Source organism: Python bivittatus, unplaced genomic scaffold (genome assembly GCF_059951505.1).
Source record: "Python bivittatus isolate LINGU-HERP-01145 unplaced genomic scaffold, Pbiv_v1 ctg000480_np1212, whole genome shotgun sequence".
In the NCBI taxonomy this organism is placed as follows: Eukaryota; Metazoa; Chordata; class Lepidosauria; order Squamata; family Pythonidae; genus Python; species Python bivittatus.
The window spans coordinates 47,943,600-47,969,548 of NW_028277075.1; the positions used below are offsets into that span (position 1 = coordinate 47,943,600).

Below are 25,949 nucleotides of genomic sequence, written 5' to 3' on the forward strand. Positions count from 1 at the left end.
AGAGAAAAAGTGAGAGGAATGATGTAGGAAACAGATCTCAAGCTGGTTTGCCCTAAGGAGAAAGAAGAGTTAAGAGAAGCCCAAAGGATTAGCCTACATTTTAAAACAAAATGAACACACTAAAAGCCTGTGTTCCACTGGAGTGATGGAAAAAAACAGAGATGAAAAGCTCTGTGCTTTTGACAGCAACAAAACTGTGACATGTTGACAAACATCAACCCTGACTTCACCCATTTTGGTTAAAGTATAGCATTTTGCTCCTTGCATAATTACGAACCCATCTGAAAGGAAAATGGAGCTCATCTGACATTACTTTGCTAGGCTTTGCCATTCTAAATGAAACCCTGGAGAAAAAAGCTTGACAATTTTGCCTTCTTCAGAAAAATCAGAAGTGCTTTTTCTGAAGAATAAGAATAAGATGACAAAGCACAAAATAATATGCAAACATCAACAGCAAGCTGGTACAAAAATATCATATGCACTTCAGTTTTGAGGGCAATAGGTCCCATTATTGTACATTCTGTGTCACATATGATCATTCTTCAGATGAATCAATAGATTAAATACAGAGAAGCCTGTTTGCCAATGGAAGGCCTTTAGTATCTGCAGGAGGACTTTTCCTAAAACAAGATCCTCACATGGTCAGTATGATAGAGAGCTGAAATACAGAGCTGCTTCTGTTTGTATGAAGACCTGCCTTGCTTGCTTGCTTGCTTCCACAAGTATTTCAAGATGTATCCTAGAACAAAGCATTGCCCAAGCTCTTGCACAGTATCTTCCTCAAGATCAGGGGTTCTTAATCTTTTTGTGTCATGGACCCCTTTGAGAGTTTGGGGAAACCTTTAGACCAGGGTTCCTCAAACTTGGTAACTTTAAGATGGGTGGACTTCAACTTCCAGAATTCCCCAGCCAACAAGGGGATAGATTGTATTACAAAGGAATTATGCTCAAATACACTCATCAAAATATTAAAAAATAACAAATATATCTTATAGTAATATATGTACTACTTTACTGATTCATTGTATCAATAACAAGACAAGCTAAATTTCAATTTAAGGTTAGTGAAAATAAAGCTGCAATACTTTTTTCCCAACCAGGTTCATGAACCTTCTGCAATTCATCCATGGACCTCTTGGTCATGGAACTAGAATTTGTGCTAGAATTTTTCCCCACTAGCATCTCTCTGGAAATTAACTATGCTTTTGGCTATGTATCTGGTTCTCATTTGTTATTGTAAAGAAATAGGGATATAAGCTAAGTATGTGTACCTAAAAATCAAGAGTTGAATGAAAAGTAATGCCACCACCTCCATAACTTTAGTTTTAAAAAAATTTTTAATAAAAGAAACAGGAAAATAATCCTTGAAATGAGTTCTTTCATTACCTGTACTTTATTCCAAGCTTCCTCAACCTTGGCAACTTTAAGACCCGTCTTAAAATTGCCAAGGTTGAGGTACCCTGCTTTATCCTTCACATAATCGCCACCATTCACTACACACTTCTGCCAACAATGGATAAGCTTCTTAAAGCTGTTACAAAAGTACTCTACACTTTGTCTCTTCAACCAGGTTCTGGCAATCCTTTCCACTTCTTCATCTGAGTCAAACAGATGCCCACAAAGGTATTCCTTCAATTTTGGGGAAAGGTCGAAGTCCCATTGCACCAAGTTTGTACTGTCTGGGAGATGGGGTAGGATGGTGAGTTCCAACTTCACAATTGCCTTTTGGGTGGTTTGTGAGGTATGAGGCTTGGTACTGTCATCTTACAGCACTTACAGCAAAATTGTTTCCAAATTCTGCTTGTTGTTTCAAAGTTTCAAGTGTTGCAGTCTAGTGCTCTGAGCTGATAGTGATGCCAGGTTCAAGGAACTCCATGTGAATAATGAGTCTGTATCACCAAAAACTGTAACCATGAGTTTTCCTGCCAAAGCTGGGTTTTGATTTTTTGGTCACAAGTGAAGATTTGTGACAATATTCCATAGACTGGCCCTTCCTTTCTGGATCATAATGATTCCATGTTTCATCTGCTGTTGGAGGGACTCCTTGACCAGTCAAAAATTAAATTAGAGTGTGTTGTTCAAAGTACACATGCAAGTACTCACTGCAGGATTCCATTTTATGAAAAATAGCATCACATAGGGAGCCGTAGAGATAATCTGGGAGAAGCCATCCAGAAGCCAGGTAAGTATAGAACTTTATATTCACTACATTAGTCAAGATGAAGCACAATGCCCAGAAAATCCTTCACAATGGTGAACAAGGTTGGGAGTTAATGGTTCAACAGTAGTTCTATCCTGCTTAGATCCAGTAGAAGATGTTAACAACTCGCTAGAGTTGAAGTCACATTGAAGCCAGTCCAGTGGGCTTCTGTAGGTGATATGGGTACTGAAGAATCACCATTTTGTCCTTCAATCAAACTGTAAGATGATGATGATGATGATGATGATGATGATGATTTTATTATTAACCCAGGATAATAACTTTCTCAGTATAGCCTGCCTATAAAGATAGTTTTTTATGGTGACAATTAAGCAATCATATGACTTTACAGTGATTTAATGCATATGATCTGGTAGTGGAAGGAGAGAAGAGAGGGAGAAAGAGAGGGAAGACTATTCTATCTCTTAACCACTCTGTATTTTTTTAAAAAATGTCTCCCTACAAAAAGAGAGAAAGAAACCACATGGAAAAGTAGCAAGAGCTGAAGTAACATCAGTTTGGGTAAATTAATTCATGCTATATTTTATTTGACAAATGCCAAAGCTATAGATGAACAACACCAAAGAAGATGCCAGGCATCCCAAACAAACAATGGCTTACTTATTGATTGTAACACAATTAGTAGGAAGACTTTTTCTTATAACTATTTGTCTTTGCAGCATTTGATTCTGCCACCCACAAAGGGCTCCCACACAGCTCATTACATAACTTCTGGACAGGATAAAGCAGGTACTGCTGATTTCTATAGCACATGAATCAAAATGCCAGCGCGCCTTTACCCACCTACAAACTCTGGGGAAAGTTGCTTCAGATGCTTTGTTCCTCAGGAAAAACAATCTGTGAGGATGCAGACACATTAAGAATGTTCATTTTCATTAAAACGTGAGAAGGAAAGAAAGAACCTACCTGAAACTGAAAAGGTCCAGTAGAGAAAAACTCTTTAACAGAGAAAAAATATATTATTCTGCCTCTTTATATAGTTATAGGAAGCACCACACTATAGGTCCAGATATAAGTTTCTCATTTTCCTTGGGAAGGAAGAATCCCAAAGGTTCAGGCAACTTAAAATTCAGTCTTCATGGAAAGAAGGCAGGCAATTGTGATCAAATTTTGTTTCAGCACAATACTTCCCTTTTTCCTGGGGACAGTGGGAGGGAGGTTCTCTATGGAGAAAATCAGGCAGAAGAAGATAGTAGGGTGGAGATCTTTGAAGAGGAAGCAGGGATTGAAGGGACAGGGCAGGATCTCCTGAAGTTAACTGGGTAGATGAGACATCACCGCAGTTTGGATTTAGGTTTACAGGCCAAACAGCAAAAGGGAGCCGTGACAACTATTTGCAGATAGCTTATTCTACAGTAGTCCAATTTTTATATAGGCATGCTGTGTGAATCCAATAAGTCGCAACATAAAGATCATTGGAAAGGTTATATCACAAAAATGATGAGGAAGCAGGTTCATCTTGTGATAACTCAGTGGTCAAGCTTTCTTATTAGCTTTGTTGTTCATTAGAATGCATTTCTTGCTAAACTTTTTGCTGGATTTTTAAAAAGACACAAAATACCTGTTGCTAAACATGCATTAACTTTTGATTACAATTATTTTTCATTATCATTTTCATTGTTTCTAATGCTTCAGGTTTTTATTCGGATTTTAACATCACTATAAGACTTCAGTTGATTAACTAATTGCATAATGAAAATATAATTAAGAATACGGGGAAATTGAAATTTTGGTTCATATGTTGCTACACTGCCTTTTTTATAGAGACCTCTAAGATATGTATATTTTCCCACTCATAACGCAATACAGGTAGTTCTAGTTTAGCGACTGTCTCATTTAGCAACCTTTTGCAATTACAACGGAGATGAAAAAGTAACTTTACGACCAATCCTTACATTTACAACCTTCACAGGTCTGTAAAGCAAAGGAAAGCTGAAGTAAGATAATAAGCACAGTTGCGGTTTCACTTAGTGACTGTTTTGCTTAACAACCAAGTTGCCAGTCCCAATCAGACACAATCGTGGTCATTAAACGAGGACTACCTGTAGCCAGGGCTGGCTCTAGACATTTTGGCGCCCTAGACAAAGTCACATTCTGATGCCCCATATGGTTTGGCTCATCTGATTTTGTTAGGAATTTCTTAATTCCTCGTTTCTTTTTTCTTCACATTTTTTAGCTTTATGCTTAAGATTTTCAGCCCCAGACAATTTTTTTTCTTTTCTTAGACATTTTCACCCTATTTACACAGTAAGTAATTTTAATTACATCAGCACCAACTGTTGTCATATGACAACAATTTTGAAAAATCATGCTTAATCCTTGAGTAAGGGTGTGAGCTCACGGAGTGCACCATTATTCCTTTTCACTTTTTTTATTGTGTGTTTTGGAAGTCTTTTCAATTTTGGCACCCCCTAAAATTTGGCACCCCCTAGGCTGCTGCCTACTCAGCCTTAGTTTGGAGCCTGACAATATCAAGACAAGACAAAGGCTGATTATCCTAGCCTCTTGCTAGCTGACCAGGAAAGCCGGGGTGGGGGGTGGATTTCAGTGTAACTCAGTTCTGTATCCAAGTGTGATAAATGCAAACAACTTTTCCAGGTGAGGTGATGTTGAGCCCTGTCTAGGTTACCATATCTCCCTCCCTCCCTCCCTCCCTCCCTCCCTTCTCTCTCTCTCTCTCATGCACTTTAAATTTACATATATCACACCATGTTTTATCTTATTATTGTCTAACTTCTGGCTGGTTGGATTATAACTGCAATAATCCCAATCAAATCCTAGTAGGCTACAGCCAATATTAGGCTCATTACAAGTTAAGATAGTACTAAATTATTATGGTATCTTATGGAACCTGGTATTTTTTAATGAATTTATAGTTATCTGACTGAACTACTTCAGTATTTAGATTGTAATTACTGGTTTTATGTTTTTAATTCTATGCTAATTTTTTATTTTATTTAAATATTTTATTTATATGGTATTTTACTCCTTCTACTACTGTTTTGCATTGATTTTTATGTTATTTTTTTTATGCTGGTCTACCACTGAAATAAAACCAAGTAACTTAATTAAGAATTATAATTAATTATAAGAAGTAATAGTAAATTAAATGACATACTCCAGCTTCCATTGTACTTTAATTTTTCTATCAAGATTCTGAACTAATTCAGTTTGTTTTAGCAGATATGCACACTTTCTTTTATTGGCTGGTAGCCTGTTATGCAATACTAGCCTCCCTGCCATCTTGACGTTCCCTCAAGTCACATTTACTTTTGGTTAGAGTGGCTGTTAAATACTGTTGCATTTTATTTATTTTAGCATTTATATTGCCACTCAACCCAGACCATGTGACTAGCAATGGCATACAAAAAGAAAAGAAGAAAACAGAAAATCGTAAGCAACCAATACAAAATAACATATCTCATTATATATTAATTTTGAATGGAATAACTTGGTTAAATTTTTCACACCTAAGATACTGCAAATAAAACTTGTAGAAAGTTAGCTGTGTGGCTGGCCAGATTATGTAAGATTTTTGTAAATGGAGTCAACAGAATGTGACAATGCAACATGAGCTACTTCCTTTAATTGTTTTTTTTAAATCCCAAATAAAATTCAGGATATTTAAAGACTCTTACTAAGAAATATGTTCTTCAATCCCATATTATTCATTCTCACTTTACATGCAAGGCTACAATAACATACAGATGATTGTATAAGGTGACATAAAGCTGGTGTGAGAAAACAGGTTCAACACTTATTTGTACTGGATGTTTGGTATTGAATCAAACATTTTTCTAATAGTCAACATAAATTGCATTAGGCAAATATCTTTCTCACATTTAAATACCCACTTTAACTTCTAGGAGAAATTAAAACACTCCCTTTCAAGTATACTCTTCTGTAGATAAAGAGTACAAATGAGAAAGAATAATGAACACAGGGAGATGATACACAGAGTCTCCAAGAAGCCCTCAAACAAGACATGACTATAATAGAACTGTGTCATGCTGTGGAGGTCCTGTCTTGGTGTCTAGAGGCTGTGGGGGTCTGGATGGGGTACAACAGGCTTCAGCTCAACCCTAGTTGAAAATATTCCCTAGTAAGACTTAGTGGCTTCAGGTTTTAGGACCCCCTGGTTCTGTGCATGTTCCATCTCTTGTTCTGGACTGGGTTATACTACCCAGACAGACCCTGTGTGCAATTTAAGGGTCCTCCTAAACTTGTGGCTTCTGCTTCTGTGGCTAGGAGAATGTTTGCACAGCATCATGTTGTGTACCAGTTGTACCTGTTCCTGGACCAGGAGGCTTTGCTCACAGTCACTCGCACCTTACTCATCTCCTCTTTGGATTACTGCAATGTGCTGTACATGGGGGTGCCTTTGAAAACTATCCAGAAGCTTCATCTTCAGTGAGCAATTGTGGGTGCCAGCTACTCAGCATATGTTACACCTCTGCTCCTTGAGCTACACTGGCTACCAGTGTACTTCCAGGTGCAATTCAAGGTCCTGGTGGCTATGTTTAAAGCCCTTCATGGCTTGGAGCTGGGTTATCTACAGACTGTTTCTCCCCAGTGGTGTCTACCTGTCCTGTGAGATCCGGCAGGAGAGGTATGCTTCAGGTCCTGTTCACAAAATAATGCCATCTGGTGGGGCCCAGAAAGAGAGCCTGGGAGTCAAAGTCCATACATCTGGACAGTGCCAGATTGAGAAGGCTGCTACGTAGTCATCCATAACAGCTGGTGATAGCTTTATCTTCCTTTAATTGCTTAATTGTCTTTTAACAATGTTCAAATCAGTGGCCAGCAATGCTAATAAAAGGTGTAAATTTCATAAAAAGAATGGGGTAATTTGGCAAAAGGATGCTTCAAAATTTAATTAATCTGATTTATGTTCTTTGGCATATCTGTCCAGACATTCTGAGGAATGTATTAGAAGAGGGGGAGCATATTGCAAAGAGAGAGAGAGAGAATCTTAACTAACACATAACTGGATCTAGAACCCTAATTAGGTTTACTAGCAGAGTAAAGGGTATGCCTACATTGCACAGGTGATTCCAAAGACTTAACTGAAACAGCCATTGCCAATCTTCTATGATTTTAGTTCAGCCACCTAAACATTTAACTCTTCCAAAGCCCTTTAACTGTCTCTAGATAGTCCTTAGTATCATATAATTATATTAATGGTTTATATAAGGTGCACTCACACAAGTTCTTACAGTGTATTTATGCTTGTCTTATGCTTGTTCTTCTATTACAGGTAGGAATGTAAAATGCTATGAAGATCTATGGCTTAGAATGACAGCCACTATATGTCAGCTCCAATAAAGCTTACTAATGTCACCATGATAAATAATAGGCAGCCAGTTTAACTTAAATAGACAATATTCATGCTACATTAACTTTAAAGTCTTTATAATTGTAGGGAAATTACAGTTGAAGCAACGGTCTTAATGGGTATTTTCTCACGAAACACCAGACTGCTGTGAAATAAAATGGTTCATTTACCATTACTACCACATACATTTCCTGTTAAATAGTCTAGTGGGATATGTAGTAGGAAACCTTGTGGGATCCAATCTGTTTCATACTCTTGGTAAATTGAAATTGCCAGACATGATGGGGCTTTGGATTTAAGCAGTCCCTTTATGATGGTGACTCCATAGTCATAGTATTTCTGGTACCATTGCTAAATCTCAGCCAGAGGAATTAATCAGAGAAAAATATGATCAGAAGCCTGAATCTGGGCTGCAAAAATCTGGATTATTCACTACACTGCAGCAACAATTAAATGTGTTTTACTTTAATGTTACAACTTTTCTGTAAATGTGATTCTTCCTATTGAGTATGCTCAGGTTTTGAAGAAAATACAGCTCCAATTTTCCCCATTCATTTGTATTAGATATATGTACATTTTCCTACCTTCCTCTGCTGTAGCATTGCAAGACATATTTTGCAGGTAGGAAAGAAATATATTTGAATGTATTAATAAGAGCAGGCTGCTACATCTTAAGCCATCATGATTAAGAAAATATTCCCCTAATCCATCTGGCTGGCCACTCTTGAAAGAGAACAGCGGTCTGACCCAAGTGGCAACCTCTCTCTTTGTCCTAAGGAAAGAGCAGAGAAGAACTACCCATGATTAGTGGAACAACAAGAGAATTGTTGGCTCTCTCCATGGCTTCTGTTCATAGCAACCTTGGCTTTATTTGTAATTACCCAGGTTGCTTAAACCAAATAAGCAGGTGCACACATTTGCATAAATTCAGTTGCAGAATTTGCCTTTGGAACAAAACTTGGAGGTTTGCTAGGTAGGGCAGAGTATACAGACTGTTGCATGCATCAAATGACTGAGATATTTGAAGTAACCCAAAGCATGTCCTAGTGTGTACACTTGTTTTGAATGTCTGCTTTATTGTGACCTGTGAACAAACATCCAATACTAAAGAAAATACTCATAGGAAGGAATACTGTATGTGTCTGCATGTTAGGGTGAAATTGAACAAGCATGTATGAGAGCCTATGGTTAAAAATACGATTTTTAAAACATCAAAATTAGTTTCCAGATATTTGCATAACCTTTTAATAGCCTTTTTCATTATGTACATACTTTTGATGAATACTGTTCTGATCTTCATATATATTGAACCTTCAGCTCATACAAGGTTTGTTAGAGCTTACCAGTACTCCATGTCAAAGATGACAGGCAAGTTCCTTTCTACAATTCCAGGAAATTCTGATTTAGGACTCAGGCTGAAGTTTCAGTAGTCAAAAAATGTGCGTCAAATGCAAATGCCAAATACACAAAGATCAGACTTGCTAGCACACCAAACAACCCACACATAAGAACACAGTGCTGTACTTCATAGCCAGGAAGATGAGTCACTGATTACCCATGAACCTTTAGGTATCTAAGATATTGTGATCAAGACAGCATAGAGATTTCTTCCAATTAATGATCCAGAAGCTGATATTAAAAAGGATCCCAATAATTTTCATATGGTTCCCTTTCTATTACATCATGTCAGTTATGGATAAATGCCTATTTATCTCAGTGCATGTAGGAGATAACTTGTACTGGGATATCTAAACAAAGAAATTTTCTGCTTTTAGAACAGATTGTGTCATTCCATAGAATATTTATAAAATTAAAAGTATTTTGAGACTAATATTTTAATAGAATGTGAATACTAATTGATCGTGGCTGATCGTGGCAGAAATACTTGGAGAAAAATAAAGAACCAGGGAGCAAGGAATTATTTCACTGTACATATGGGCTGCAAATGTGCTGCTCAGCCTTACCTTTTGCTCTCACCTGGTTGCAGTCTCTGTGTGGTGTGATTTACATGTGAAATGTGTCGCTCTACAAACAGAGCCTTTTTTGTGATCTTTCCCATATTATCACCTTCCATTCAGCCAGATGGGGATCAAATTGACTCTGCACAACTGCATTTGTCATATATAGCTACAGCTGGACAGATGATTCTCATGCAGTGGGGACTATGTGTGAATGGGTTGGTGGGGGCACTGAAAACTTTAACTGTAAGCTTATAAATTCCACAGAACTACTCACATATACTGAATGGAAAGTATAATGGGGAAATCAACTAGTTGTTAGAGATAGTATGATAAATCTTGTTCCTGAAAATTTGTTGGCAATGGCAAAGACTGCTTTGTTGGTTCTCCCTGTAGACCAAATTGATCTTCATGTTCAGATACTGCTATTGACTCTTGCCTATATTTATGATTTGCTTAGCAGCAGCTACATTTCAAGAACTGATTACTGTGTTTGATTTCTAGTGAGAACCAGTACAGTGGAGTGGTTACCATGTTGGACTAGGAAGATGTGGATTCAATCCTTCCTCACAAGGTTGCTACTGCAGAGATAAAATGAGGGGAGACACCATCCATGGCATGTGAAAGTTCAAGAGGAAAGGAAGGATATAAGTGTAATGTCATTAAATGCATACATACTTATTTCCATAGAACTGTATCTGCCAGAAGAGCATGGTGCCTAATGTTCTGATAACTAATGGTGTCGACAGGAAGTCTGCTCCTTTTGGGCATGGATGTGGCATTGCCCTGTATGTAGAAAAGGGGCATGATTTACATCATGCGGCAATGCTGCTGATGTCAGTCTGACCCTCTTTGCCTCCTCCTGCAGATGCCACTCTTACTAACATTGGTTTAGATCTAGAAACATTTTTATTTTTAAAAGCATGTATTTCTGTACAGTCGTGTGAAAAGGAAAATACACTCTCTTTGAGTTCTATGGCTTTACGTATCAGGACATAATAAAAATCATCTGGTCCTTAGCAGTTCTCAAAAGTAGGTAAATGCAACCTCAGATGAACAACAACACATGACATATTACACCATGTCATCATTTATTTTACAAAAAGAAAGCCAAAATGGAGAAGCCATGTGTGAAAAACTAAGTTCACCCTTACTGCTGCCATAGGTATGAAGAGGCTAAGTAGCAGCCATGTGCTGCTAATCAAATGCCCTTGATCAACTGATCATCAGCAAGTGTGATGACCTCTATCATTTGATTAGCAGCACCTGGCTGCTGCTAACCCCTTCATACCTATGGAAGCAGTAAGGGAGTACTTAATTTTTCACAGGCTTCTCCATCTTGGCTCTTTTTGTAAAATAAATGATGACATGGTGTAATATGTCATGTGTTGTTGTTCATCTGAGGTTGCATTTACCTACTTTTGAGAACTGCTAAGGACCAGATGATTTTTATTATGTCCTGATACGTAAAACCATAGAACTCAAAGAGGGTGTGCTTTCTTTTTCACACGACTGTATGTCATTGCTGGATTCCCTATTCAGCACTGCAATCTCATATTCAAATGAATATATAGAGAGACAATATTTAACCTGCTTCTTTAGTTACATCACCATTATGAAGACTTCAGCTTCCAGCGTTAGGCAGGACTTTCAGTGTTGCTCTATGCATTTCAAATAATGGGTGAAAATATAATTCCTGGGGAGGGATAGTTTAACCAGAGAGACCCATGAATCAATTAGACAGTGTTTCTCAACCTTGGCAGCTTTAAGATGTGTGGACTTCAACTTCCAGAATTCCCTAGCCAGCATGCTGAATTACAATAATAATCTGCAAACTATCTCTAAGGCCCTTTACTTTGTTAGTGATCTAATGGACAACAGTTTGCCAGAACTGTCTGTCAGTAACTGCTTTGAGTACTTGTAAGCTCATGCTTATGATACCAGTTATTTAACTATCTTGTTCTTTATCAGTCTCTTTTTCGATTGCCTTCCATTTGCCAAGCGTCAGGGCCTTCTCCAAAGCTTCTTGCTTCTGCATTATGCATCCAACACACGTTACAGTAAGTGATTAGTTTCATTTTTAGTGGACCTTAACTTACAGGGGCCCAAAAGGGACCAAGTCAATGTGAGAAAAAGCCCTCTTTGATACAGATCTGCCTTCGTAAGTGGAGGCAGGGGCCCTTTTGTTTGTGCAACCACTTATTAATTTGGTATTAACTAGGAAGGGGGCCTTTTCTGTTATGGCATTCCTTCTGTGGAAACTCTTCTCTGAGAATTAAAGCACACATCAATTTTATTACAAATTTAGAACCTAAAACATCCATTGCCGTTTGACAACTAATAATGGTAACCTTATACTACTCATGGCCAGTGGAATGCTCTGTATTGCCAAATCTGGACAGCAGGATAAAAGTAATTTTAAACAAAAGCATAGTAGAGCAGGGACACATTTTCTTGCCCTACTACCCCTGTCATTACTGCTTTGGTCATCTTCCACTTGTAAGTATTCACTATCTGCAATCAGTGTTCCCCAATCTGTACATGCTTTGGGGGAGGTTTAGAAGCTGAAAATTCAGTGTTCTAAGTCACATGAAGGATAGCAATAATGGCAATAGAGAGGGGTAAAGCTAGCAAATTCACCCCAATTTCTTTTCTTTCTTTGCAAATGTCTGATGAGAGAGCTTCTTTCTCTGGAAAAAGAGATATTGGCATTGAAATAAATAATGTGTTATTAAAAAGATGTTTCCATACCAGCTAGTATCTGGAATGTGTTGTAAAGCAAGCAAAGTGCTTGTGAAAAATTGGTGAAATATATCAGTAACAAAATATGTTCAGTCTTCACAAAATTTTTTACAACTTGATATATCTATCTATCTTAAATATTAAATAGCATTCATTTTGTTTGTCATACAGAATTATCAGAAATAGGTTTGGTAGCTGATCAAGTAGCTGACACCCTTCCAGCTACTGAGGCTTTTGTGCCAATTTAGGAGCACATTTTTTCTTCAAAGGTGACAAACTTAATTTATGCTTTGTATACAGTATTATGGATTTTCCAATACTCACATGATTATTAAATCACATTTGATGAATTTGGTCAAAAATGTTCACACCTATGTACATTCTGTGCCATAGTACTGGATCAGGCAGTGTTCATAACAGACGATGACTGATGAAATCTGAGAAACTGAACAAGCCAGAGAAAAGCAACAGTTTGAGGCCAGTAGGCACATTTGGGATTTTGAGAGCAAGACATAAATACTCAAAGTTGCAAGCCATGTGGGGAGCCTGCCTCTTCACAAAATTAATGATGGAGATGGCCAGGAATATTGATGGCACCATATTGGCTACTCCTGGAAGAAAATCATACAGCTATTTTCTTCTCTATGTCACTTACAAAAATAGATTTAACTATACAAATTAAATTAATCAATGGAAATTCATATAATTTGTTCAAGTTGTATAATTAAAACAAACACACAAACAAACAAACTTCTTTTTCAATTTGAGCTACCTTGAAATAAAATCTGGAGTTTTGAATTTTGTATTTCATACCAAAGCACACGATGCTTAAAAACAGTCTTAATATGACTGTCATATTTTCATTTTTCAGCAAATATTCTAAATAATTTGTTATTCAATTTCTCCCCCTACTTGAGTTTCACAATTTACTTTTATTGCCCTTCCTTTTACTTTCATTCTATCCAATATCTTCACTGTTTTATTACTATAATGGCATATTGTTGAGCTGGGCATCACAGTGCTGAATTGTTGGTGAGAGGAAAGGTTCTGGATTAAGCTTGGATGCTGCTACCAAGTGGTCAAGACACCTCAAAAGAGGAAGATTGCTTTGCCCAATTTCACTTTATTGGAATGTTATACTTTTTCTGTAACAGGGAGAACAGAGCAAATTTTATATATTGAATAAAGATTAAAGGGCATTAATTTTTTAATTTTAATTAATTTTTAAATGTAAAAAACTACAAATACATCCAGAAATTTTTGACTGAAAATTTTATTCACAATAGTTAGCCTATTACACAAAAACATACAACACTAGATACTGTAGAAAAACTAAATATACAAAGACATATTTTAACATTTCAGTGGGTGTGGAAGTTAAGTAAAAAATTTGAAACTAAACATTAGCTAAAAAATTCTTTTTAAAAAATACTTCCTGGAACTTATCCTGGACATTCTCAGCAGACTGTTAAAAAAAAAGGGGGGGGGAAAGATTCATGACCTCTTTATGCATCAAGATGTTAATGTATAAATTGGAATAGATATTTGGTGATTTTTTTTTAAGTTGGGAAAAAAAATATTGATAAGCCCAGAAGTTTTGGTAAAAAGCATCTAAAGGCATGAGAATCAATAGTCACAATCCAATCTGAATGCAACACACAGATCTACATGTGAAGGAGACTTCTCAGACAGCCTTCTCCAATGGTTTGACCTCTAGGTGTCTTGGACTACAACTCCCATAATCCAAGACAAAATTGAATGTGGGGAATGATAGCCTAGCACATATGGAAGCCTTTCAGTTTGGGAAACATTCACTGGCATGGATTGCAAAAGCAAACACATCCTGTAACTTACTCAGCAAGTTGAGACAAAATGATACAAAATTCTATTCAGACTCCTCTAGATACTGAACAGTATTGCCAAAGCAATCCTTAAGTCTGGTGAAGGTTCCATTACATATTAAGAATGCATGAATGATAAATGCCACACCAGATATGGGCATTAAAGATATTTGTAAATTAAGATGGATTTTTTTTCCTAAATGCTAAGTGAAAAGTCACCACAGATGAAGGAGAAAGGGGCAGAGAGGAGAGGAATTGTTCATTTCTCTCTTTCTGTTAATAAATCAAATCCATACAAAGTAAGGTTTATTTTCCCTTTAGAGCTACTATTCATGCTTTTTCTAATGGGCCCAGTTTTGTGTTTATTGATGCATTTTCCTTCAAATTACTTTTGAGGTGTTTTCTTAGCCCATCATTACGCTTCCAGGTTCTTGTTCTGATTCCTAGGGAACAAAGAATAAGTCATGTTAGAGAGAAGAAAACAAAACACCAGAACCATATTAATAAAACAAAGACTCAATTTTATTAATCTCCTAAATGTTAAAACTTCTTTATTTAGCCTGATGCTCTCCAGCTTTGCTGGATTACAACTAACTGGTTGGCTAGAAATGATGCAATTGTAGTTTAATTCATATGTTTAATACATTAGATTACTGAAAGCTATAACTTTAAGATATAAAATAGGACAGAATCACAATAAAGCTGGATTTAACAAAGTAATAGTGAGAAAGAGATGTCCAAAAGAGCTGACAATCTATTAAATGGAAAATAGAATGTTATATATGCATAAAACATATGCAATGTATTTAAAATACAGAAAATGTATGAACACTGTCCAGAGTGATTTGAAAAGCTACAAACTTTGTATAAAATTCAAAATTCAGATTTTGCCCATTACATTCCAAGTCATCTGAACTGAGATTGCAAAAACAATGGTTTACTGTATGATTATTACCACTGTTTCATCCTCCTCTTTATGAGGTAGAGTACCTGTGACTTAGTAGGATCTCATTCTGACAACTGTGATATACTGGATATAGAAACTGCCTTTGAAAACTATGAGAAACTATAGTTGATACAAAATGCAGCAGCATGATTGTTAGCAAGGTTAACCATGGAGTATGCCAACATGGTTTTTGCAAGCTCAATTCAGTTTTGGACAGTAACTCTGTGTGTATTTACTTGGAAGCAAAATAGGACTTCCTTCTCCTTCCTTCTTAGTCCTTTAAATGATTGCACTAATATATTACGAAGTTCTGAACAGCTAAAGGATTGATTAAGCCATTAAATCTGCCTCTAATGACCAATTCTATGATTTCCTACACCATGGAGCTGAGATGGGCGATGCCTGGAGGATGGCTTTTCAGTTGTGCTACTCTGTTTATTAAATCTCAAAGTTTTACTTTATAAGCGATTCAGAGAGCTAAGAATGACAAATTAATTAATTAAAAAAACATAGCCAAAAAAAAAGGCCATTTAGAGGAGAGTTCAACCTTTTTAAAACTATGTGCAGTTGAATAAATGGATTCCAGTTTCTGTAGCGATGCACAATAATAAAAATAAAGAAATATACAACAAAACAAAACAAAACAAAAAAAGAAGGATTCAGATTCTGAATTAAAGCATTTTGAAAACTGAGCATGCCAAATGTCTCTGGGTGAAGCTCATCTCTATTCAAGAATAGCCTGGGCCACAAAGTTTCAGTCATGTTATATCCTGCTCATGCTATATTCCAAAAATGGATTTCTTATGCTTTGATGGCTCCCTTCTCCTGCACTCATTCTTTTACACAGAGGGAATGCAAATGGAATATTTTGCTGAAAGGAATGACTAAGGGCTCTGAATATAATGGTGATATAAAAATAACAAAATACAAATAACAGCTTGTGCAGGAGGCCAGATTTTCAAGGGTTATTTCCTACGGTACATCTTTACTGCCTCTTACAGAGGAGAGGCACAAGTACCCATCCCAAAATATTGATGCTTCTTACAATTCTAAGCATGTCTGATGTGCTGCAGCTTCTGCATTAATCATTCAATTGCATGATTCTTTAACAATACAACTACAGTAACTGATGCTGGTGCCCTTTGTTATCTAATATTTAGTACAGATAATTAACAGCATGAAGATAGCATTGTGTGGGGCTCTGATAATGCTGTATTCAGTTTCTATGAGCATGGGAGAGACTACATGCAACACTTCATCAAATGAATTCCATAAGGAGAGCAGTAATTCAGCAGTAACTGAAGAACGGCAGTTAATAGTACCAGATCTCCACTGTTTTATTTATATGCGCCTCCCCCCCCCCCCCAGATGTGATTAATAGTTTCAGAAGTGCAAGGATACTAAAAGCAAGAGAAGAAAGCTCGGAAAGGATTTAGCTATTCATTTTTTCTTCACATAACGGCCAACCAGATGCATCTTGGAAGTCCACAAGCACACCAGATGTCCCTGTTGCTGTTTCTCAGCAAAGGCTATTCAGAGACACATATCTACAGCCCTCATGATTAGTAGTCACTGATCATTCCTTGGTTTTGTGAAATCCCATTTTTACCTGTGTATGGTGGCCATCACTATGTTCTTTGGAAAGTAAATACCATGCCTGAATTAGGTGTAATGTAATTCCATTTAGCTCTCCTAAATATATGTAAGTCTTTATACCTGCCTTTAATTTCCTCTTACATGAAGTGAGCAAATAAGTATGTTGCAACCATTCCCAATAAATATATGGGCAAATTTTTAAAAAGTTACAATTTTATTTCAACTTCTTTCTTACTATGGATTTGTTGCCACCTCTTCCTCTTCCTTTCCCCCCTTAAAATCAGCGATATACCCAGCTGATGCTTTCACTGGGCTATCTTAAAAGATTACTTAAGAGGCTATCTCTCCCCAGATGTTTCTACTCATCCAATATGGTCTGGCAGGATGGACATGCTTCAGGTTCTGTCAGCTAAGGAATGCTGGCTGGAGGGGCCCAGCAGGAGTGCCATTGCCTCTGGCCTCTAGAATATTCTCCCTCCAAAGATTAGGTTGGCTTTGACCCTGCTGGCCTTTGCAAGGCCCTAAAGACCTCATTCTTTGCCCAGGCCTGGGGCCGAGGGTGTGAAGGGTCCTGTCTCCTGGTAATGCTAATGATTGTTGTATTTTTCTTGGCAGCTGTGTATTTTAATTTTTGTAATGTAATTTTTAAATTTTTTTTAATACTGTTCGCTGCCCAGTCAGTTGTTGAGATATGATCTATATAAATTGATTAAACAAACAAATAGATAAATACAACACTAAATTCCATACAAAGACATTAACACGCACTTCTGTTTGTTTTAGTATCTGCCTCCTTATTGAGGGGCTTTCAGTGAATTGGTGTTTGTCCTTGTTTTAGAGGCTAAACTATCAAAAAATTGTGTGACTGCGTTACCATAGCAAAAGACTATAGAAATGACTAACTGAAAATGTCAGCCTATAATTTTGGGCTTTCTGTGTAGCTGTATGTTGCTTACATTTTGACACTTATTATTGCAAATTATAAATTTTACACTTACCGGACGTTGTAGGTACTCTTTGTGGTTTATTACTTAATACAGCATCTTGTCTTATGCGTTTGGCAGTCACATGATCTTGCTGGTTTGTTAATCCGCTGCTAGATACAGAACTGAGGAAAAGACAAAATAAAACAGTTTGTTTTTAGGCACAATAGTGTTCAGCCAGAATTCTGTATTGGCTCTTTAGAGTACATGTATTTCCTTGTTGCTGGAACATTCAACAAATCATGATGAAAGCTATGCCTCTTGAAGCTACTCTGGACGATCATAGCACTTTAATATAGTGCTATGGTATGTATAAGTGGGATCACATGCACACATTTACTAGGCATATGGGGAGGATTGCATGGTGGATTGGTTTCAGCTAGAGTTGGCAACTTTAGTTTGACTAAGTTGGGAAACTGGACATTGCGCAGGATTATTTATCTACAGTATCCATCTATCCATCTACCTACCTACCAGTCTTTGGGAAGATATTATCTTAAATTCAGGGTTGTCTTCCTTTCAGATAAATGAACATCTATTTCTTTCCATTTGGGGGAGGTTTGAGGGGGAATTTTAATTTTTTCTAAGCATGCCAAACCTATCAGAAGTGTTTCTTCTTGTCTCCATCAAAAAGCCAGCAAGAAGCTGTGCTATTACAGGTAGTCCTTGCTTAATGACTGCCCTGTTTAGTGACAGTTTAAAGTTATGACAGTGCTGAAAAAGTAACTTTACAACTGGTCATTGCACTTACAACTGTCACAGCATCCCTGCGGTCATGTGATCAAGATTTGGACTATGCAATCGGCAGGCATTATGACCATTGCAGCATCCTGTGGTCACTTGATTGCCATTTGCACGTTTCATACCCAGCTTCCAACAAGCAGTCAATGGAGAAGCCGGCAGTAAAACTGCAAGTCACAGTTATGTGATGTCTCGCTTAATGACCGTGAGTGATTGACTTAATGATTGTGGTGGAAAGTGAGGCCGTAAGCCTGTTGTGGTCACCTGATGTTTCACTTAATGACCATGTAGCTTAGTGATGAAGTTGTCGGTCACAATTGTGGTCATTAAGCGAGGACTACCTGTATTACAAAGCTGGGCACTGAAATTTGGTGGCACACTTTTGAGAAGCTCCAAGGAATGCTCCCCCACCCAAAGGTATTTGGGAACACGGATAATATAGGTTACAGGAAACTCTCTTGAATTTCTGAAAACAGGAGGCCAAAGTCTGCAAAGGAGCTTGTGCAGACTGTGCCTATTTTGTCTCCATCTCTCCTAGGAATAGCAAAATAAGTATAATTCAACTTAATTTGGGGGAGTTTATTTTCCTTTTCTAAATATTCATTCTAATAGGAATACACAGAACTGTAACCAATCTGGTAAAGTATTAATAACAACAAGAAACAGTGTCACAGCAAAATTTTGCAGATAAGAAGTTATGGAAAAAACAAAGTATGCATATGAATATTTTAGAAACTGTTAATTGCATCCCTTTGCTACATATGTTTGCCAAGGAGTAATTATCACCCATTTCCATACCACTTGGTCCAAAATAAATATGCATAGGAATGTGGCCTTAATTGCATTAAATTTTATTCTACATGATAGTCAAATCAATACTAATTAACCTGTCAAATTTGTTTTAGACAGCACCAATTTATTTGACATATTAAAATGTAACCACAAAACACTAACCATGTTTGAGGTAAAGGTGGGGTGGGACTTTTGACAAAAGGCAAGTACCCTGGAACCCTTACAAAAGGGTTCAGTACAAATGCTAACTCAATATTAAACCATACAAAGCTAGTTGTATAGGCCGCACCTAGAATCCCCAAAGACTTAGAGAATGGCAGGTTTCTTGATGTTAAATAACATGAAAACTAAAAACATATTAAGACAATATACATTACACTCCTTCCTATTTTTTCCCACAACAGTACATATGGGATAGGCTGGGCTAAGAGACAGTGATTGGTCCAAAGTCAGCCAGTGAACTTTCATTCTCAGGCACAATTCTGGCCATTCGGTAAATTAAGACTAATTACTGAATGGCCAAAATTGTGCCAGAGGACTTCCTCTTCCATTGGATCACAAATAACCTTCCCTCTTGATCCTAATTTGTGATCCAGTGGAAGATACTGGACAGAGTAAACACCAATTTCGGCAATAATTTAGCAAATTGACTTGAAGCATTACCTACCTTAACAACTTCCTTTTTCTTGCAGCAGCAGATGTCATTGCCATATAAGACGGCTTTGCATGTATGGGCCCCGGCTGCCTATTTAACAACGAAGGAAGGCCAAGTCTGAAATTAATAATAATAGTCATCACCAAAAATCCCATTCTAAAAGCCCTGCATTCTAAAACAATTTTTCCAAAATAAAGTAGGATATGGAAATTTAATATACAGTATTTGCTTTAGATTTTAAAACTCTGTAAGTACTAGCTTCAACCCTTAAGTAATTTTTTATCAGACGATTTCATAATGCATTCTTTAGGTAAACCCTAATTTAACCTAAGGAATAGATTTTGTCCAACTCCAAAAATTCCTCATTCACCACTGTGAATGTCTTGTAAAGGCCAGAAATAGACTACAAACTGTCTTTGAGTCAATGGAAGGAGGGAGGACAGGGATGTTTCTTCCATTTGTTTGCTAAATTCAGAGCCAGAAGTGTAATTCTCTCAATCAAGCTTTGTTTATTTCGATCCTTCCAGCATGGGACTGCTTTCTTAGATCTGCCTTGGAAATTGCCAGTTTGGCATTAGAGCCAGCAGCAGAATTGCCAGGGCAAAAAACGTAGCATCAGCACATGACATGTTTCACACAATCAGGATGTAAACTTGCACGTGGTGAGTGTCAGAATTTGGCATGGTTGAACAATTGACAAAGGTCCAGTCATCGCCCATTTGAAATATTTTGGCTTTGCTGCTGCTCTTCCTTTTTTCTGTAGTTATTCAATGACAGGAGCAAGGAGAGAGCAGCCTCTTTTGTTCACTTTGCCCTCTCTGGGTAGCAGTCTAGGGCATGCCCAGGAGAAATGCAAGTATGAATGGACTCTAGTGAAAACAGTAAAGTAGGACCTGCCGTAACTCCACTATACATTTTGAAATGTTACAGCCAATCAAACCTTCTATTTCTGCAAAGGCATTATAAAACTACAGTAAGTGTTCAGTCGCTAGCACAGGATTTGCCCTTTTGCATTACAATTACATTTAAGGGGTTTTCTCCCACATATAACATTATTTTATTATTACCTATATTGATCAGACTCTATTTAGTGCTTTGTTAATGGCCATATCAATCAGATTTGGCCTAATCCTATGCTGAATTGAGCCAATCCAATTCACTTTGGATTGTGAATGTGATTCTGTATGGCAATAGAATTTCTATTTCCACTAGACCAACCAGAGGAAAGAACGTAAAGTCCACCCTTCCCAATTTTCAGTTTTGCTTTTAGTTTTCCATATATCAACTTAACTGAACTACTAATTATAGGCATAGTTCTTCAGAAGCTCTCCAGTCACACTTCATGGGGAAAGATGTTAAGTTTTATATCATCTTTGTTGTATTTCAGCCACAGCTTCTTAAGAGTTTGCTTTTAGAGTTTGCTTTTGGTGTTTGGTTAGAGTTTGCTTTTAGAGATATTTTAGAGTTTGCTTTTGGTGTGGAACACTTTGCAGGGTGCTTTTTTCCTAATTAATATAGTGTTTCTTCCTGATACAGGTAGTCCTCGGGTTATGATGGCAATTGGGACAGGGCCTGCTGTCACTAAGCCATGCAGTTGTAAAGTCTGATGTCATGTGACTGCATGGCTTAGCAACGCCAATACTGGGCAGTCCTGGTTTGCTGTCATAACCCCAAGATATGTGGGTCGTTAAGCGGGAAGAGGTGGGAGTCCCAGGTGAGGAGCATGGGCTGGAGAAGGGCCTGGGAGGACCAGCACAGGCCACACGTGAGTCATGGAAGGCCCAGTGCAGGCTGCATGTGGTTGGGTGTGTAGGACCTGCAACCTTCCCTGTCAGCTTCCCCATTGACTTTGCTTGTGGGAAGCTGGCAGGGAAGGTCACAAATGGTGGTCATGTGACCATGACTCCCTGCCTGGATTTGGCATTTTTGTCCACTTATTGAGTCCTTCCCAAGGATCTGGGATAGGCAGATGTTGTTCAATAATGTTAAAGGTATTGTTGCAGGATGGAAGCTGTTCCATGTAAAGCTGCCTTTTGCAATTGACTGATGGTGATTTTGTCAGTGCTGATGGTATTCAAGTGTTCCTCCAGATGTTTTGGGATTGCACCCCAGGCGCCTATTACTATTGGTACTATCTTTGCTTTCTTTTGCCACAGTCATTCTGTTTCTATTTGCAGGGTCTTTGTATTATTATTATTATACTAAGAAATATTATATTATTATTCTGGCAATGAGTATGTGTGTGTGTGTGTGTGTGTGTATGTGTATATATATATATATATATATATATATATATATATATATATATATATATATATAGTCATTTTTTGCTCTCCCACGATACAGAAGACATAGAACTTCTGAAGACTGATTCTTGCTTCAGATTCTGACTCAGAGTCAAACTGGGAAGCTTCTGATCCAGTTCAACCTGAATCAAGTACAGCGGAATTTTTGTTCCATTTCTTTGCACATTCAACACAAGGATTTCCCAGTTCTCTGGAGTGCATTGTTAGGCTTTGCAGAAGGGGAAGAAATCTTTTCATAACATTACGTGTTCCAGTAGGAAACAAACACCATTGGATTTCAATTCCTTTTTAAGAGGAATGTTATGCTAATCCAAATAGTTTAATCTCATGAGCAAATCTCATGTCCTTGTCCTAGTTGCAACAGTCCTCATACATTTCCTTGAAGGATCTGTATCTTCTTTCATAATGGAAAGAACTGCTTTTGCCCTCAGATCCTTTTTCATGTGCCTGTCAAAGTTTGGACAGAGTTTGTGATCATGGTTTATATCTTAAAGGGTAAGAGGATCTCTGTTCCAAAGCCAAGCCTAACTGTTCAATAAGGTAGGAATTTCAGATATTTTAGATCTATTTCCTGAGTTTACTATTCGTACACTAGAATACTAATTGAGGCAGATCTAATGTCAAATTAAAGGAAAGAGTTTATGGTTGCAGATTAAAAAAAAAGGGAGGGATGGAGATGAAAACAAAGTAAAGACATTTACATTTCATCTTCTATACAAAATACCTTTGTAAAACACTTCTGCTGTTGGCTGCCTCTGACTTGCTTCTGCATGCATCAAAAGGATAGTTTATACTGTCTATGTTATTTTTAAAAAGAAGAACAGTTGAGCTCATGTGGCACTCCGGGGTGACGTTATATGTAACATCTTTGGGGCTGCTCTGCTTTAATGGTTCCTGAATTTGTATCATGTGACTCTTCATTTCTTCAAGGGTTGTCGTATGCAGTGCTTGTTTAATCACAGTTTCTGTACAGAGAGGGTCCACTGGCTTCTTGCAGAGCTCGGGTGTATACATAATGGGGTGGAAGGCTTTGCTGAGAGAATCCACCATGTGGTTAGAACTTGATTGGCTGGAACGCTGAGGACTTTGGACGGTCAGAGGAGACGCCATGAGTTTTCGCCTTGCTCTTTTGTTAGGTGGTATTCCACACTCTGCCTCACGTTGAGCAAATGTTTTGACTTTCTCTACTGGCACGTTAGAAGGCGTACCTAAGTTCAAAACAAGCAAAATCCCTGAATTATTCCTCTAGATATTCCCGGTTAAAACTTAAAATAGCTGCTGAACTGTAAAAGCAGATGTGGCAGACAGACCTCCCCCTCGTTCGAACCTCTAACATGCATCCACTAAGGGCAGTTTAGCAAATACACTTCTCTAATGCTATTTGTACAATATGCATAACAGATCATCAAAGTGCAAAACCTCATTAGTGTTGAGCCTCTCGTGCAGGTGTTTTGCTCTTGTGCAGGTGTTAATATCTTATGTTACCCCAGTTCATTTGGTTAGTTTATAGTTCGGTACATTGTGTGATCTCAGAAAATGGATTAATTAACTAACCAGATGTATGGTTAATTAATCTGTGAATGCAGATTTAATTCAGCAGAGTAGAATGAGGCATAGTTACCTCATTTAGGAGTTAGATAATTCCTTACACATTCTTGACCAATATTTACTTTTTTTTTCCCTTGAGGACTTTCAAAGTTACAACTTGTGACTCTAGGCAATTTCTTTATATAGGGCTCACAGCTAGTAAAAGTTATTAGCATATTAAGTGATGCTTAGAATCTGAGTAAATACTCCCAGAACTGTTATCATTAAAATACATAACAATAATAAATAAACAAAAATAAATAAACAAACAAACAATAACATCACCCAGAGTCACTTTAGGTGAGATGGGCGGCTATATAAATGTGATATATAAATAAATAAACAATAAACCATAATTTAAACTTTGTTGTTTTAAATTAGCTATAGCCTATTTCACCAAATTAATTCTCCAGCTATTATAGGATTTATTTGAGGGTGGAGGTGCTTATGTCTACACCTTTTTTTATGCTTAGTTTCTATTAATTCTCTTGGGATATTAATATATATTCTAATACTTGTTCATATACAACCTGTATATTCTCCTGCAGTCATTTCACTTTCTCTCTTGTTTCTTTTATTCACTTTTCATCCATATCTAGTTTTTCCTAAGATATGCATTTGATGTTCCCCAAAATGATCTCTTCTATGTTCAGAAACTCTCATCAACATTGTATTCTACATTATCTCAGTCTTTCAACATAAACAATCAAAACAAACATACTTTTAAACTAATTTTTATGTTTAAACCACATATTTCAAAACAAATATTCTTCAAAGATCACCAGTCCCCATTGTCATTCATGCTTAGGTCTCTGAATGGCCCAGCCACTTTTTCTGTACTCTCTTGTCTCATTCTCACCTATCCATTCATCTCACCTAGCAGAATAATTTTCCCCCCAGACTTAATCATTCATTCATTTCCTAAAACAAATTTCTGGCTATTATCACTATTCCCTTGCATTTAACATGCAACTATCACCTATTCCTCACTTTCATATGCCCACAACAACATAGATAACCTAGACAACAGTTTGTTTTTTCTGATATATATTTTAGCTGTTTCATTCATAATTAAATCTATACCCTGCATGTATATTCCTTAACTCTATCTATATGATCATATTGTCATTGTCATTCAGGTCATCCCCCTTTCTATTATTTTCACAGACAGAAAGCATTTCTTGTTTGGTCTGTCTGTACATCCATCCATCACTTTTTTTCTACAATCCAAGTTGTGACCTTCCATATGGCATGGTTGTCACTAAATAAGACCAAAAATATTCACCTCTATCACCTATCACGGCTTCAGTCAATCAATTCTTTTATATAATTCTTTTACTAAGTATATCCTTAGGTATACTATATCATATGCAGCATTTTTTTTGGTAATGGCAAGGCTATTTTGGGGAAAATGTTGAATTATTATGGGAAAAAAGAGAATGGGTTTCTTAAACCTGCACAGATTCCTTTCAATTTTAGTCAAATTCTTTTTCAGACTCAAATTCCAGATAAAGAAAGACACTGCATGTAAATAAACAGGCTGCCTCCCACTGAAATTCAAATACAAGCTCATGGGTGGACACGGACAGATAACCTGAGAAATCAAAGCAATGCAGAGTCAGAAGCCATTCTGCCTTCTTCAGCCAGGAAGACAGACGAAAATATGGAAGTAAAATAAAATGTAAATTGACGTCAAAAGGATTCCCACTTCACACATCTGCTTTTGAGCAGTCTATTCTCTTTTATGTTTGGGTTATCCATAAAAACAAAGCTGTAGACTAATGTGAACCTTTACCTTTTGAAACTCCATTTGCTTTAACCTGCTCAATTTGTCTCACCTGAGACAAGTGGATTAAAGACAAAATGAGTGGGAGACTCAGGTACCCAGACAAATGGGCCAATCCTGGAGATCGATTATCTTGCCCAAGGATATATGTATATATTTACATCACTAGCAAGCTAATGGCTCTTACAGATGGAGATGATAAAGCATCTAATACATGACTGAAGGATTCAACCCCCTGGAGGAGAGCCATTTCCATGCCTGCAGACTTTAACTTTTATAGATACTTCTTAGTCATGAACTTTGCTGGGTCAACTTGAATAGATTGCCATTTCTATTAGTCTAACACAACAAATGGTTGTTAGGATTAAACAGTTTGTGGGAGAATATTATCCTGACATCTTGAGGAAAAGATAGGTATTCACTACAACAATAAATCAAAAAGAGCTACAAAATGCTAATT

At 37.2% G+C, this 25,949-nt stretch overlaps 1 protein-coding gene across 1 annotated transcript in view; it reads right to left on the bottom strand.

Annotated features, from left to right (window-relative positions):
• Positions 1 to 13,551: 13,551 nt before the first annotated feature.
• Positions 13,552 to 25,949, bottom strand: part of KIF18A (kinesin family member 18A) — a 55,975-nt gene continuing 43,577 nt past the window's right edge. The window contains exons 14-17 of the mRNA XM_088145846.1: positions 22,841 to 23,324; positions 19,823 to 19,927; positions 17,638 to 17,747; positions 13,552 to 14,540 (exon numbers count right to left, since the gene is read on the bottom strand). Coding sequence (XP_088001972.1) covers positions 14,428 to 14,540; positions 17,638 to 17,747; positions 19,823 to 19,927; positions 22,841 to 23,324 — 812 coding nt within the window. The 3' untranslated portion in view covers positions 13,552 to 14,427. The remainder of the gene's footprint in view (positions 14,541 to 17,637; positions 17,748 to 19,822; positions 19,928 to 22,840; positions 23,325 to 25,949) is intronic.